Source organism: Pogoniulus pusillus, chromosome 35 (assembly GCF_015220805.1).
Source record: "Pogoniulus pusillus isolate bPogPus1 chromosome 35, bPogPus1.pri, whole genome shotgun sequence".
Taxonomy (NCBI): domain Eukaryota; kingdom Metazoa; phylum Chordata; class Aves; order Piciformes; family Lybiidae; genus Pogoniulus; species Pogoniulus pusillus.
The window spans coordinates 6,533,878-6,549,858 of NC_087298.1; the positions used below are offsets into that span (position 1 = coordinate 6,533,878).

General features: G+C 50.7%; 1 protein-coding gene across 6 annotated transcripts in view; it reads left to right on the plus strand.

The window, feature by feature from the left end:
• The window catches only part of LOC135190248 (uncharacterized), a 29,196-nt gene extending 16,066 nt beyond the window's left edge, over nucleotides 1-13,130 (plus strand). For 3 of the 6 annotated variants that reach the window (XM_064171389.1, XM_064171384.1, XM_064171388.1), the window contains 3 exons: nucleotides 2,495-2,692; nucleotides 6,530-6,616; nucleotides 6,871-7,146. In XM_064171389.1, coding sequence (XP_064027459.1) covers nucleotides 2,495-2,692; nucleotides 6,530-6,616; nucleotides 6,871-7,116 — 531 coding nt within the window. In that variant the 3' untranslated portion in view covers nucleotides 7,117-7,146. Of the gene's footprint in view, nucleotides 1-2,494; nucleotides 2,693-4,120; nucleotides 4,584-6,529; nucleotides 6,617-6,870; nucleotides 7,147-7,253; nucleotides 7,674-11,140; nucleotides 11,224-11,321 lie in introns of those variants that run through there. The other 3 variants (XM_064171387.1, XM_064171386.1, XM_064171390.1) reach the window with 3 other exon arrangements.
• Nucleotides 13,131-15,981: the final 2,851 nt, after the last annotated feature.

Sequence of the window (15,981 nt, forward strand, 5' to 3'; positions counted from 1 at the left end):
TCTCTGCATTTGCTGTGTGCTCACAAACCTCATGTACTGCTACATCCCATCAGTGCCTGTGGGAAGTCATGCTGCAGAAAGGTGCTGTATTGGTGCCTCAGCTGAAGAAAGATCAGCCCTGAAAGCTCAGTCATTCATTAGACCCTAATCTGTCCATGTGGGAAAGCTGCTCGTGAAAGTCCCAGCTGTGGGAGCAACTTTAATCAGCTCTTGCCACTTGCCCTAAGACACAAAGCCATGGGAGATGTGCCTGTGCTGCTGGGATGGTGCTTTCAACCTAGGGCATCACGCTGAGAAAATGAGGAGCATTTTGTATGGCAAATGTCAGTTGGTCCCCACAGGTTGCTGGTCTGGTGCAGGGACACCAAGACCTGCCCGAGGTCCCAGCTGTGACTCCCATCTGCTGCCACAGCAGGTGAGCTTGTAATTACCCACTGGCCATGTCCAGAGACCTCCGTGGTGCCGAGCTGCTGTCACGCCAGGCTCCGTGCAGAGCCAAGCTCAGATGAGCATCATCCTCCTCTGCACCGAGCGAGCTAACAGGTGGAGGAGAGCAGGGGGCAGAGGAGCCTCAGTGCTGCTGGCTGGCGCTCAGCTGGGCTGGCTGCAAGCACAACTGGGAGCTGTGCACAACCAAATCGACAGTGACCATCCTGATTTGCCACCTGCCTGCCCGTCGTGTTCTGATCGTGCTCATCTAGTTGGAGTTAGAGCACGCAAAGGGGGTAGGCTCCCACTGCTGGGTGCAGTGAGGAGTGTGTATTGCTCCAGCTGTGCCAAAAGGCCCCCCTGGAAGCGCAGTGCCCCACTTGCTGTGTGAAGGATTTCGCAGGCTGCTCACACCATGTCTGGAGCAGCTGCAGAGCTGCTGTCTAACTCCCCCATCCCAGCGGTGCTATGTGCCCGCTGCTGGGCACAGTGCCCAGCAGCTCTCGGAGGCTGGTGCCAGCAATGCCAGTAATTACCAGTGAGCGCTGGTTGTCACACTCCTGTCTCCTGGTGCTCAGCTTTCCTCCGCCCCTTGCCGGACCTGCCCGGAACCTGGCGTCCCACCACGGCTGGATGGACCCTGCTCCTCTTTCTAACTTCCAAGGAACAGAGCCCACCTGTTTGCCACCACACACTGGGATCATTGTCCCTCGCTTGCTTGCCAGCCTCCCTTCAGATGCCTGTGCAGAGCAGCTCTCTGTCAGGGTGCTCTCCGCTCTTATTTTGCCGGAGCGGTGTGCATGTTTTCCAGCTCGAAGTAGAGCAGCTAATCAATTGCAAGCAAGTGATGCTCACTGGAGTTTGGCTCTGCCTTATCTCTGCTACCAAATTCACACAGACCCTCTCAGCCGTAGGCTTTCATTGCAGCTGCAAGGAGGGATTGACTGTTGCTCTCATCAGGATGGTTTCGAACGAGCCGAAGTTGCCTGTTCAATTTGCACACAATCACTTACTCTGCCTCTGTTTTCTGGTTGCCCACTGGTATGAGTGTCTCTTTCTTCTGGTTGGTATTGTGCCTTAGACCAGAGTTAATGGAATGCAGATTTCTGAGCAAGGAGAGAGCCCAATGATTTTTTAAGTCTGTCTGTGAATAAGAATCTATCAATGCAGGAGGCAATCCTGCACAGTTTAATTTCTCTGCTCTCTCAACTGTGGCAATTCCTGAAAGAACCCAAAATAAAGGAAAGAAAATAAAACAATGATAGTTAGAGTAACATGCTAGGAGCAGTATTCCAAAGCTGGGGGGGAAAAGGAAGGAGTTTAGAGATTGGTTCTTTGGTAAAGATATGTCTCAACTTCAGGCATGGCAGACCAGGGAGGGTGTGAAGGTCTGAAGGGGGAAAGCTTGGTGTAGGACACCTGCATCGCTCACATGCACAGGTGATGCTCTCTGTGGTCCTCACTGTGCTGCACATCTGCTACAGGATGTGATAGGTGTCCGTGTGTCTGTCCTCCTGACCTGAAACCTCAGTCAAGGGCTGAGGCTCTTTGACCTCAGGGTATTCAGTAGCTCTCTGGGGATGACTGTGTCTCTCCTCAGCACTCTGCCATGCCAAAAGCCTGCTGGCAGAGAAGAAAAGGGCAGGGCAGGTTTTAAGGTCTGCACCACTGCAGAGTTGGCTGTGGGGTTTGCTCAGGAGTAATAAGAACTGTTTAATTCCCAGGTGTGTTACCCCAATTCCCAGCTCTGTAGAGTTTCCCTTTTCCCAGAGATTTAGGAGTGACCATGTGTAATCTTTCCCAGTGTCAACAGCAAAACGTTGTGGGTGAGGTTTATGCTAAAGTGAACACGTTTTGTCATAGTATTAATTCCTTCACTGCCCTTCAGGAAGAAGCAAGGCTGCTTTGACTGACCTTAGGCTGAGGTTTGGGCTTTTCCTTCCTAAATTCATCAAAAAGTGCTTGTCTGATGGATGCTGGGAAGAGGTCAGCTGGATTGTGTGTGCCACAGCACAGGGCTGGATTTTGGAGCTGTGTCTTGGTCTGTTTCTCTGATGTCTTCCAGGTAGTTCCTATCAGCGCTGGAGATGAGAACTGCTCCTACACACGTTTGAATCGGTCCTTTGGTGTCTTCAGTAAAAGCAGACTTGAAACCCCAGCTTGCCAGGAGCAACCTCTGCCTCACTCTGTGAACCCAAAGAAGATGAAGAGTGGCCAAAAGACCTGCTGCAAACAGCGAATGCAGACTCCTACCATTGGGCTCGTGAGTAACCACATTGGTTTGCCTGTTTTTACACTGGGGAGGCCATTGCATGATTTCATCCCATTTCATGCTTTCAGAGCTCAGAATTGTTTTAAGATCAGGAAAAAGTGAAGGTGGCTTCCTCCTCTCAGCAGGCTCTGCTCAGCTGAGCTCTTTGCTGTTAAACCCAGCCTGGGTTTATGGCCAAGAGGCACAAGGGAAAAAGATGACAGGAAAATTTAAACCACTTCATGAAGTATTTTACAGAAGAGTGATGTGGCAGAGAGAGGCCAAGTAATAGAGTGGTGTAAGTGTTTTACTGGAGCTTGTAAGTGATGTGATTGTCACACAAGCTCATGCTAATGAAGCCTTTAATCAATCCCCTACTATGATGGGGTCTTGAGCCCAAGTCTGTTGCCATCACTCTGATAACTGTTCCCTGGAGAGCTGGGGTGGGAGCCAACCCAAGATCCAGAGAGTCTTCCACAGCTACATGCTAGCACTGTGCAAGCCAATGGGTGTGGTGGGCTGAGCAGGTCCCCAGTTCATAATAGGTGCAGCTGTAAAGCTTTGGTTTCCCCAGGCTGGAACCTGTTCTTCTTGTCTTCCACAAGCTGGTGGTTCTGTACCTCTTGCATTGAGGCAAAGTTCATACTTTCTGCAGAACTCTCAAGTAGGCTTGGAGGCTGCAGGCTCTGGCAGAGGAGCTGTGGCTAGCGTGGTGGCAGTGCGGCGCTCGGGGTGGTGGCGGTGCGCGGTGCTCAGGGTGACCACTGTGCAGCACAGGTGGCCCAGGCCTCTGAAGGGCAGAGGGTGCACTGAGAGCAGAGCAGCTCCACAGCTCACCTCTCCATGAAGAAGAGTGTGGAGGTAACTGGTGAGACTCCGCTCTTGGTGTCGCCGAGGTGCCAGGGGACGCGGCAGGTAGGGCATCTCTGACAAACTGTAGCAGGAGCTGCACAATCGCTCCTGAAAAGCAGAGCTCAGAGGGGCAAACCAGCACAGTGTGAGAGCCCTTGAAGGCCCACGGGGAGCAGATCATTCCAAGGCTGCTCTGGCTGAATCCAGTTCTCATGATGTCTCTCAGGTTGCCCGTGTCAAGTCTGGGTGTAAGCTCTGCACTCTGTGGAGGTTACCAGGCCAACTCACTGCGTATTGATCTTTCTCTCTGCATTAGCATCAGCTGTAACTAAAACCAATCAGGGAGCGGCTGCACGCAAGCTGGCACTCAAGTGGACAGAAATACAAATACCCTTCCTGTTCCACTGGCTGAATTCCATCAAACAAATTGGTTTTGGGGTGGGAGTTAGCCCTGTTCCTGCTTAAAGTCACATTTTTCCAGCAGAAGAGGTAGCAATGTCAGGTTGCAGGACCATATGCATCTCTGCCTTTACACCACCAAAAAACAATCAGGCTCCAATCAAAACTTGTCCTCTGCTATCTCGACAGTTGCTGACAATGATGGATGGAGGCAGGTTTGGAAGATCAAACACGAGACAATCTGCACTGCATTTCAAACCACCTTAGGCTTTTAAGTGCCAATATGACATCTGGTGGACTCGGTAACACCAACCTCATCCTGAAACCCCTCTGCTGTCCCCATCAGCTCTTGTTTACCACTGTTATAAATTAATGGCTTTCCACAAGACATCTTCACTTCTCATCCCACATCTGCAGCATGTTCTGCTCTGTTAGGGACAAGCCATTGAGTGGAATTAGAGCAGCATGGTTCATTCTCTTTTTTTCTTCTACCTTACTCACCAGTGGCTTGCTATTTTTTATTATCTTTTCTTGCCTGGAGGAGTTTTAGAACAAAGTAACTTTTAAAATCACAGTATTTCTTTAATGCAATGTCTGGAGATAAGTTTATTGTGCTTTTATGGGATCTAAGTAAACACATTGCTTAAATATATTCCCATCTACACACACAAAAAAAACCCCAAACCAACCTGCTGTGGCTGTAGGCAAGCAGAATGCTGATGGAGCCAGTCACACACACACACACACACATCATACTGGTGGAGGCTGTCAGAGCTCGGGTGTGCAGCACAGGACAGATTGGTTGGTGGGATGGGACAGTCTTTGTTCCTTGTTGTCATGCCTTGGGGGCAGGAGGATGTGGGGAGCTCTGCAGGACCTGCAAGTGAACGCTGAGCTGTTGTGTCTGATGGGCAAACAGTACCTTGGGATCACAATGTGGTTTTCATAGCAAGTGATACTGGGGGGAAAGTGGGAGCAAACGAGATCAAATTGTGCTCAGGGGAAGTGGAGAAGTTGCCTCTCCCATTCGCACAAAGGAGTCATTTAATTTCCTGTTGCCTGACTGCTGGAGGATGCATCGTTTGCTCTGACGACTCCAGGCAAAGCAGGTTGGTTTTACACATCTTTGACACTGATTTCCAGGGCTGCCAACGCCACTTGCTGCCTTGAGCTCAGGCTGGCACGATTCAGTGCTGAGCACTGGATCCTTGCCTGTGTCTTGCCAGAGCTGTGGGAACAGCAGTGGGGTGCTCACCCCAGCAGATCAGGGCAGAGGCACTTCTAAGATTGGTGCAGAGCTGGGCAGAGCATCAGGGGGCGATTGCTCTGCAGCTCTGCATCATGCCAGCCCTGTACAGTGCTTAACAAACCCTGAACAAACAGCTGCTCCTGTGAGCTTCTCCCTGCTGCACCACAAGTGGGTGCAGGAGAGCTGTGGGGACAGGGCAGCTCCTGTGCTTCCCAGGATCTGTAACAAACCTCCTTGCCTCTTGCAGCCCCTAGAAAGTTTCTCTCTATATATATACACCATCTTTATATAGCATAAAGGCTTTTCCCCTGTCAAGTGAGATAAGCTGTGGAGGTGTGATAAAAGGCTCAGCAGCACCTGATTAGTTTATACACCCATCTCCAGCCCAGAAACCATGGCTGAAGTTCTTATATCCTCACCTTCCTCTTCACTCGGGTATGTGTGGGCCCAGTCAGAACACAGGGCTCTCTTTTTAACTGTGGTTTGGTTTTACACCTTTATATCTGCCTCGGTGGGTGCTAAGCATCTGTTGATGTGTGGGCAGGCACATCCCCAGCACCAAAGCATAGGGGCAGGGAGAGAGGAGAATGTGGTGCTACAGCCTGAGCCCAGCTCAGGTTGGGGTGTTGATCAAGAAGCCCAGCCCTGTGCCTTTGCACAAATCCTTGCTGCCCCAGCACGGAGCCCATGGCTCTGGGCTGTGCTGGACTTCTTCGTCCTGAGCAGGAGGGGAGACTGCGAGGAGTGAGATGTGGGCTGTAGGCAGTTAAAAAGTTCCACTCTTCTGAGCATTAATATCATGACTGTGCTGTCTAAATAACATCCAGGCTCTGGCTGCCCTATTGCCTATTCCTAAGCATGATTTACCACTGCCATAAATTAGCCCCTAAGCCAAAGAATCAGAAATAATTGCCCTTGGTCCCCATTTTATCCTGTTCCTTTACCACGTGTCCTCTTTCTCCCCCTCTTACTTAGTCTCTGGCAATTTTTTTCCTGTTTTTCCCCTTTATTCTTCCTCAGGGGAGCACTTTCTGATTATTTTCCACTCCTTGCACTCTTCTTGGGATTTGCAGACCTGGTTTCATGTCCTTCCTTTTCTCCTCTGGCAGTCTCAAGCTGCTGTGCCCCTGGGTGGTGCCATGGCCACAGAGCAGGTTTCAGCCTCATCCCTGAGCAGGGTTACCTACTGCTGATCACACTGGGGAGGGTGGGTGAAGGAGAAGCCCCTGCCCACCATGGTTCCATGTGAGGGAGGTGATGGAGGTGCTGAGCAGAGGTTGGTGAGGACATCAGTGTCACAGTTGGATTATAAATGGACTTTAAAATGAGCTCTCAGTCTCTCTTCACAGGAGACATGCTCAATTCCTCCAGTCATCCTGGGGCAGGCTGCCCCAGGGGGTTGTGGAGTCTCCTCCTCTGCACAGAAATGCATTCAGGTGAGTTTTGAAAGCCTCCAGGCTACCCTGGGTGATGCTGCTTTGGCAGAGGTGGGTGGACTTGATGATCTCTGGAGGTCCCTTCCAACCTCTAACATGGTATAATACACAGGCAGCATTGCTGGTGAGCCCACAGGAGTTCACTGAGCAACATCCAACACACTCTCAGAGTGGAGCTCAGGTGGCCCATGCCTTGTCCTAGGAGGTCAGCATGAATGTTAGCATGCTGTGACCCTGATCCTTGTGGCTGTCAGGCTCTCTCCAGCAGATCCCTGCCTCTCTTGAACTGGGGAGCCCAAAAGTGGCCACAACACTCCAAGTGTGGTCTCACCAGGGCAGAGCAGAGTGGGAGAAGAACCTCCCTGGACCTGCTGGACACGCTGAGCACAGCCCCCCGAGCCCATTTCAGCAACAGAGGACTGCAAGTGGGAGGAAGTTGGCCACTCTTGCTGTCTGGCTGCTGTAAGCAATCTCAGCTAGAAAGAATGGAGGAGGTTTAGGGTTGTTGGGGTTTGGGTTTGATGTTTGTTTTGGTGGGGTGGGGTTTTTTTGCTTCCCTTTAAACAAATGGGTGTTTTCTTTTTTCCCTCTCCTTTTCTCTTCCTGTCTGAGCTGCTAATGTTCACGTTGCATGCAGGCACGGGATGCCACCCCTGCTTCAGAATGCAGGAGTAGAGATTGCAGCTCATGCATAATGCATGGCCCAGCAACCCGCTCCAGAGAATTACCCAAGCACATTCCTCTGACGGGGCATGGGGGTGAGGGGAGAAAAACTGTTGTAACAACTGCTTGCTAAAGAAATGACAAGATAAAGAGATGAAAAATAGGCGTGCAGAGCTGGTCTCCAGAGGGGTCACTTCAGAAACTAAAGATCAAGATGATGTGGGTTTGGAATGTGGAGCAGCAGGTCTGAACACAGGACAGAGCAGGGACAGCTGTGGGTCTTGGAGGGCTTGGATGGATGGGGAGAGCCCAGAGGTGTCCCAGGGCTTGGTCTGGTGTTGCTGGAAGCTAGTTAGAGGAGTGACTTCCTGTGGAGATGGCTAGGAAAAGCAGTTACTGCTGGGTTGGTTTATGGCCTTTGGTTTGGTGTTCTGCAGAGATGTGTTGCAACACTGAGCTCATGTGGGAAGCCTGTTTTTTGTGTTGCTTTTCTGGAGACAGGTCTGAGCTTTGTGAAATACATTATGTGTGTGTGAGGATGCTGGAAAGGGGGACAGAAAGATGGGAACAGGCCATTACAGTCACTTGAAATCTTGTTTTCCCAGTGTCACCAAGCCCAGGAATAGCTTTGGCTTCCTCTGTTGCCAGTTGCTGGGTTTGCAGCCTGGAGAATCCTACGATCATAGTCTGGTTTGGGTTGGAAGGGATTTTAAAGATCAACTAATTCCAACCCCTCTGCCTTCCACTAGACCAATTTGCTCAAAGCTCTGTCCAGCTTGGTGCTGAACTCTTTCCAAACACCCACAACTACTGTGGGCAACCTGTGCCAGTGCCTCACCACCCTCACAGGGAAGAATTTATTCTAACATTGATCTAAAACCCCTCTCTGAAACCATCACTCCTCATCCTATCACTACACTCCCTGATGAAGAGTCCCTCCCCAGCCTTCCTGTAGGTTCTTTCCAAGTACTGAAAGGCCACAAGGTCTCCCCAGAGCCTTCTCTTCTCTAGGCTGAACAGCCCCAACTTTCTCAGCCTGTGCTTGCACAGAGATGCTCCAGCCTTCTGCTCATCTTCATGGCTTCCTCTGGACCCACTCCAACAGGTCCATGTCTTTCTCATGCTGAGGGAAGCTGGAGGATGCAGTCTCTCTTTCCTGCAAGGGGTGCTTTCTGCAGATAGATGCTGCAGCCTTTCTCTGGCAAAAAAGAAGGTATGAAGTGACCCAGGCCCTTCCTCGTCTGTACATGCCTCAGCCCCTGCTAAGTCCTGAATGAGTCTGCAGGAGAGGCAGCAGCCTTCAGCCCTTCTCCCAGAGCAAAGCCCTCCAGAGCAGCACCCCATGGCCTGAGTATGGTGTGAAACTTGGATGCTGAGCTGTGGGTTTGATGCCAAATGTTGTGGTGGCATTTTAGGAGGAGATGGGGTCTGGTTTGCTTTTGCTTCACCCTGAAGGATGAAGGGGTTGATCCATCAGCCAGGCAGAGGCGAGTGGTTCAGTGCTGGGCACTCTGGAGCAAAGCACCCAAGCTGCAGCACGCACCAAATGTGCTGGTAATTGCACCTCGATGGGGATGCCAGTGGCTGCTGGATCATTGCTATTCAATGTAGAGCACACATTTAAGACTGTTTGGGATTAGATTTTTTTTTCCATTTGAGTAATAAGCAGTCAGTAAGCCCTGGCTCCAAAGCTCATCTTTTTCATGTCATTCACACTAATGAGCCCAGGCCTGATCCTTCAAGGTATGCTCAGGTTTATTTCAGTTTTCTCCAAGCAGCAGCCATGCCTGAATGGTGTGAGTTCAATCCCAGAGCAGCAGCTTTGTGCTGAAGGATCCATTGCCACAGGTACGTGTTGGGCTCTGCACAGCTCGGTCCAACCCTGACTTCCAGTGCCGCGGTCCCACTCCAGTGCCAGTACAACTTACTTTTGCCATCTAGTGGCATTCTCCAAAACAGGCTCAAAAATAGACCTGGGGAGCAAAGGTGGTGATCATGGAATTGCAGGATTCCCTGGATTCAAAAGACCTTTAAGATCATCAGGTCTAGTCATTGGCCTAACACTGACAAGTCCTCCACGCATATCCCTAAGCGCTACCTCTCAAATACCTCCAGGGATGGAGACTCCACCACTATCCTCAGCAGCCTGTTCTGGAGCCCTTTCAGTGAAGAAATTCTTCCCAATATCCAACCTGAACTTCCCTTGGTGCAACTTGAGTCCATTTCTTCTTATTCTATCACTTGTCACTTAGTTGGACAGACTGACCTCCACCTCTCTACAACCTCCTTTCAGGTAGATGGGTCAGGTCAGGAAGGCAAGTGGGGAGAAAAGGCTGGTGGGTGGCACCTGTTATTCAAGCAGCTCTCTTCCAGGTTGTTTCAGTGGTGAGAAGTGTGCTAGGCTTGGCAGAACATGCTGCTGATGCCTGAAGCTTGCTGATCAGCTTGAGTGGCCCAGCCAGAGCCAGCATCCCCAGCCTGACACTGCAGGTGATGCAGCCATGCTGGGCTCTGTGCAGAGCTGGCCACAGCCACCAGCAGTGGCTGCGGGATGTGGTGGAGCAGGCTGGGCTCACTCACACTGGCATGGTTGGAACTCACAGGTGATCCTGCTCACAGTAGAGCTTCACAGTTGCCTCCACTTTGATGCTTTAATTCACAGCTCACGTCTGCCCAGGGTGCAAAAGCTTTGCCCACCCTGGCTCCATGCAGCTCACATCCACTGGTGTTTGGGGGTCAGGCTCTGGCTGCCTGTCAGTCAGGAGAATTTTGGAGCATTGCCACTTTCATGTTTTCCTTTCCATATTGTCATTTCTGTTAATTTGGAGGTGATGACAGAGTTCTTTTTTCCATCTAGCTCAGGCGTGTTTAAAATAAACCCCAAATGCAAAGTGGGAGCTTTCCCTCTGCTCAGCTTCCTGGGACCGTGTGCTGTGCTCTGGGCTCCCAGATGCAAGAAGCACAGGGAACTTCTTGGGAGGGCACAGCAAAGGCAGAAAGGAGATGAGAATGTCTCTCTTAAGAAGAGAGGCTGAGTGACTTGGAGATTTTGAGCCTGGAGAAGACAAGACTATGGGGGGATCCTGCCAATGTTTATAAAGACCTAAAAGGTGGGTGGCAGGAGGATGGGGCCAGGCTCTTTTCAGTGGTGTCCAGCAACAGGACGCAAGGTAAAACACAGAAGGTTCCACCTAAACACCAGGAGGAACTTCTTTACTTTGAGGGTGTTGAGCACTGGAACAGGCTGCCCAGAGGTGTAGTGAAGTCTCCTCTGGAGTCATTCCAAACCCATCTGCATGCTCTCCTGTGGACTGGATGAACCCCTACAGGTTCCTTCCAAGCTCTACCGTTTCTGTGAGACAGCTGGGGAGAGTCTGCCCCATCCCTCTGCATCCTGGCAGAGAGCATCCCACAAAGCCTCACCAACTCCCCCTCCTCTCCTCAACGGAACTGGCAGCTTTTGTGGAGATTGAGATGCCAGTCAAAGCTGCTGTGCTCTTGTTTATAAACACCACCTGAATGCATCAGCATTGATTTATTTTTAATAGAACCTACTCCCTCTGATTTCTTCTTCTTATTTTTTAATACTGTTGCTATTTCCTCACTTTGCCAGAGGCAGCTTTACCTGGAAGCTTGTTCTCACACTGTGCCCACAGCCCCTGGCTGTGCTGCCCTGACAGGGTGACTGGGGCTGGCTAGCAGCGCCCAGGGTCTCTGTGTGCCTGGAATACCCTGCTCTGCCCTGGCTGGCACTACTTCCTTCATTCAGTGCTGCTGTCTAGCTGCATGTGTTGTAGGGGACCTAAAGAGAAGGAAAAAAATACTGGTTTGTTTGGTTTTTTTTTTCCTTAACCTCATCAGACCTTCAGCATCCTGCAGGAGACAGACCACAGCCTGCTCCCTGCCTGCAAGCCTACAAAAGGAGTGGAGATTCAAGGCCATGGGTAAGACCAGCAGAGCTGTGGGTCTCCCCTGACCCACCACACAAATACTTGTTCCCAATCTGCTCTCTCTGGGATGTTTCAGGTCACCTTGCACACAGGATCATTTAGGTTGGAAAAGACCTCTACAATCAAGCTCAACCATTCTCTTACTCTACCAAGGCTGGTGCTACACCATGTCTCTCAGCACCACATCTTCTCATTTCTTAAACACCTCCATAGACAGTTCTCCTCCCCAGGGAGCCTGTTCCAGTGTTTGAGAACTCTCAGTGAAGAAGCTCCATCTCATGTCCAACCTAAGCCTCCACTGGTGCAACTCGAAGCCATTTCCTCTCATCCTGTCCCTCGCTACCAGGGAGAACAGAGTGACCCCACTACAACCTCCTCTCAGGTGGTTCTAATACCCAAACTAAAATTCCTTATCCCTTCTCCTGCCACAGTGCTCATCCAGACTCAGGAGGGGTGGAGATACTGGGCAGTGTTACAGCTGTTCATGTCTAGGAGCTCACCAAACAAATAAGCCCCCGCTCTAATTTCATTGGCTCACACTGCTTATTTTTCCTCTCCCATAATTATTTTTAAGGGGAAATTTCATTTTGCTTAATGGGAACAAAGTTTGACACTCCAAGAGCTTTGTCTTCTGCGGCCTGGTAAGTGGTTTTCTGGTTGACTTGAATTCTTTTTAAAGCAGCCCAGCAAACTCTCTGTGTTTAAGTGGCACTTCTCAGTAAGGTGAAATACTTTGCTCTCGTAGGATCATCTGTTTCTAAAGAGACAGCAGACTACATACTTCAGGCTCTTTCTTCTTTTGCCCACAGCCAACCAAGTATCCATCTCAAGTACTATGTCTAGTTCTGGTGTCCCTGTCATAACAGGGGCCACAAAGATGATCCAAGGGCTGGAACACCCCTGCTATGAGGATAGGCTGAGGGAGCTGGGGTTGTTCACCCCTGGAGTTTTCTCCAAGCTGACCTTACAGCTGCCTTCCAGTACCCGAAAGGATCCTACAGGAAGGCTGGAAAGGGAGAATGGTTTTAAATTGAGAGCTTAGACTGGATCTTAGGAAGACGTTCTTCAGTACAAGGGTGGTGAGACTATGGAATATGTTACCCAAGGAGGCTGTCAATGCCTTCTCCCTGGGGCTGTTCAAGACCATGTCGGATGAGGTTTTGAGCAGTTGAGAGGTTGGAACCAGACGATCTCTGAGGTCCCTTCAAACCTAAGCCATTCTAAGGTGTGCTCTGAACTGGGTGCACCAATTGGAGCTGAGCAGAAGGGAAAAGAGGGCAGGATAGGAGCTCAGTGCAGAAGGACCATAAAGAAATACCAAATCAGCTCAGGAAAAGGAAACAGTTTATTTAATTCTTTAGTTATTTATTTCTAAGTACAGATGGTGTGGGGGGAAAAAAGGCTATGAGAAGACCAAAAGATGGGTGTGCTATATATAGATGTACAGCTGTTTCCTTCAGGTGTTGTAACTCAAAAACGTAGGATGATTAATTTTGAGAGATGAAATGTATAGCAGAGTCTGATTACATCTGAGTGTCTGTAATTTAGCTACTTAGTAAAATTAACTTGACGTTTTTACTGAGCTGTGAGGACAATAATGTTCAGTCTCTTCACACAAGTTCGCCTGCATGCTCCTCCCTTACTTTCCCTCCCTCCCTCGTTCTCAATTTGCAAAGCTTATTTTTACATTTTTCTGGCATCTTTCCTCTAATCCAGACAAATGAGTTTGCCTCCCTCTGCTGTCAGCTACAGACAAGGGCCTGTCCCCACGGAGCTTTCCTGTCCCTTGATGGAGTTGTAGGTGGGGGGCTCCAAGGCACAGGAAGACATGCCTCCCTTCGCCTCCCTTCGCCTCCCTTCGCCTCCCTTCGCCTCCCTTCGCCTCCCTTCGCCTCCCTTCGCCTCCCTTCGCCTCCCTTCGCCTCCCTTCGCCTCCCTTCGCCTCCCTTCGCCTCCCTTCGCCTCCCTTCGCCTCCCTTCGCCTCCCTTCGCCTCCCTTCGCCTCCCTTCGCCTCCCTTCGCCTCCCTTCGCCTCCCTTCGCCTCCCTTCGCCTCCCTTCGCCTCCCTTCGCCTCCCTTCGCCTCCCTTCGCCTCCCTTCGCCTCCCTTCGCCTCCCTTCGCCCCTTCTCTTCTCTTCTTGTGCTAGTTTGAAGCTAGATAGAATGTTTTGGTGAGGAGAACTAGATCACAAGCTGTGAAAGGAAAACAGTGGTGATGTCTGCTTCCCTCACAGTCTTGCTGAACAAGAAATGAAAACGTTAGATAACACTCTCACCATTTTCTCTCACTCTCGCTTGGGCTGCTGGCTGAGCTGCATCTCTCTAACACACCCTCCACCCACCTTTGCTTCTTAACCTCTTGGCCACACCTCTATTCTTCCTTGGGACTGGGGTAAGTTGAGAGGGGCAGGGGGAAGGTGCAGGGGTGGTTGAGAGCCCCTCCTGGGGACTCAGGTTTCTGGGAGGGGAGTTGTGTTTCTGTGTTACCTTTTACCTTGTATGTTTCTGCATATATAACTGTACATACTCTAAATATCTGCTTGTATATTGTGCTGCTGTAAATAAATAGCTTCATTCATATTTCCAGAGCCGACTGAGTCTAGTCTGGGTGATTTCTCTCCTCTCCTCCTCCTCTTCTCTCCTCTCCTCCTCCTCTTCTCTCTTCTCTCCTCTCCTCCTCCTCTTTCTCTCCTCTCCTCCTCCTCCTCTCCTCTCTTCTCTCCTCTCCTCTCCTCCTCCTCCTCTTCTCTTCCTCCTCCTCTTCTTCTCCTCCTCTTCTCTTCTACTCCGCTTCTCTTCCTCCTCTTCTCTTCCTCCTCCTCTTCATCTCCTCCACTTCTCTTCTCCACCTCTTCTCTTCCTCCTCCTCTTCTTCTCCTCCTCTTCTCTTCCTCCTCCTCATCTCCTCCTCTCCTCCTCCTCCTCTCCTCTCCTCTCCTCCTCCTCCTCTTCTCTCTCCTCTCCTCCTCTTCTCTCTTCTCTTCCTCCTCCTCTTCTCTCTTCTCTTCCTCCTCCTCTTCTCTCCTCTCCTCCTCTTCTCTCCTCTCCTCTTCTCTCCTCTCCTCCTCTTCTCTCCTCTCCTCCTCTCTCCTCCTCCTCCTCTTCTCTCCTCTCCTCCTCCTCCTCTTCTCTCTCCTCTCCTCCTCCTCCTCCTCCTCTTCTCTCCTCTCTTCCTCCTCCTCTTCTCTCTCCTCTCCTCCTCCTCCTCCTCTTCTCTCCTCTCCTCCTCCTCCTCTTCTCTCCTCTCTTCCTCCTCCTCTTCTCTCTCCTCTCCTCCTCCTCCTCCTCTTCTCTCCTCTCCTCCTCCTCCTCTTCTCTCCTCTCTTCCTCCTCCTCTTCTCTCTCCTCTCCTCCTCCTCCTCCTCCTCTTCTCTCCTCTCTTCCTCCTCCTCTTCTCTCCTCTCTTCCTCCTCCTCTTCTCTCTCCTCTCCTCCTCCTCCTCCTCCTCTTCTCTCCTCTCCTCCTCCTCCTCTTCTCTCCTCTCTTCCTCCTCCTCTTCTCTCTCCTCTCCTCCTCTTCTCTCCTCTCCTCCTCCTCCTCTTCTCTCCTCTCTTCCTCCTCCTCTTCTCTCTTCTCTCCTTTCCTCCTCCTCTTCTCTCTTCTCTCCTCTCTTCCTCCTCCTCTTCTCTCTTCTCTCCCCCTCTTCTCTCCTCTCCTGGTGCTTGCATTTCTTTGCGTACGCGGATATTCCTTTGCATACGCGGATATTTGCGTACGCGGATTTACACGTGTTTGCATTTCTTTGCGTACGCGGATTTTCCTTTGCGTACGCGGATATTTGCGTACGCGGATTTTCCTTTGCGTACGCGGATATTTGCGTACGCGGATATTTGCGTACGCGGATTTTCCTTTGCGTACGCGGATATTTGCGTACGCGGATTTACACGTGTTTGCATTTCTTTGCGTACGCGGATTTTCCTTTGCGTACGCGGATATTTGCGTACGCGGATTTACACGTGTTTGCATTTCTTTGCGTACGCGGATATTTGCGTACGCGGATTTTCCTTTGCGTACGCGGATATTTGCGTACGCGGATATTTGCGTACGCGGATTTTCCTTTGCGTACGCGGATATTTGCGTACGCGGATTTACACGTGTTTGCATTTCTTTGCGTACGCGGATCTTTGCGTACGCGGATTTTCCTTTGCGTACGCGGATCTTTGCGCACGCGGATTTTCCTTTGCGTACGCGGATCTTTGCGTACGCGGATTTACACGTTTGCATTTCTTTGTGTACGCAGATTTTTCTCCTTTGCATACGTGGATTTTCGCTCCGGGATGAGGAGATTAAGGCAGAGAGTCTGTCCCCAGTTGTGTCCCTCACGCTGGTGGCATCTAACTTTCTTAGGTCAATTTCTCCCCTCACCCATCTGTCTTAATCCAGTCAAACCAAAGTACTGCGCTGAACAAAAGAAATTCAAAGAGGTTTTCTCCAATCTTCCTTTTACTCTGTTAAGTATTTTTCAGTTGTTGTAGCTGAGAGGCGTGCGCTGTGTCCCTCAGGTGGCACTCTGCGCAGATCACAGTGTGGGAGGCAGAGGATGAGCCCAATGTTTTGCCAGCAGCAAGCGCTCATATCTTACTGAATGGTTCCAAGCCTCCCACTTCACCCCCGACACCATTTCCACTCTAATCACCTTACCTTTCCCACACTGCCAGAAGGGGCTGAAGTCAGGACACAAACGCTCTGGCACAGCTTCTCTCTTCCATGAGTGCTCAAAGCAGGACATTTTTCAACAAAATAATGAACACA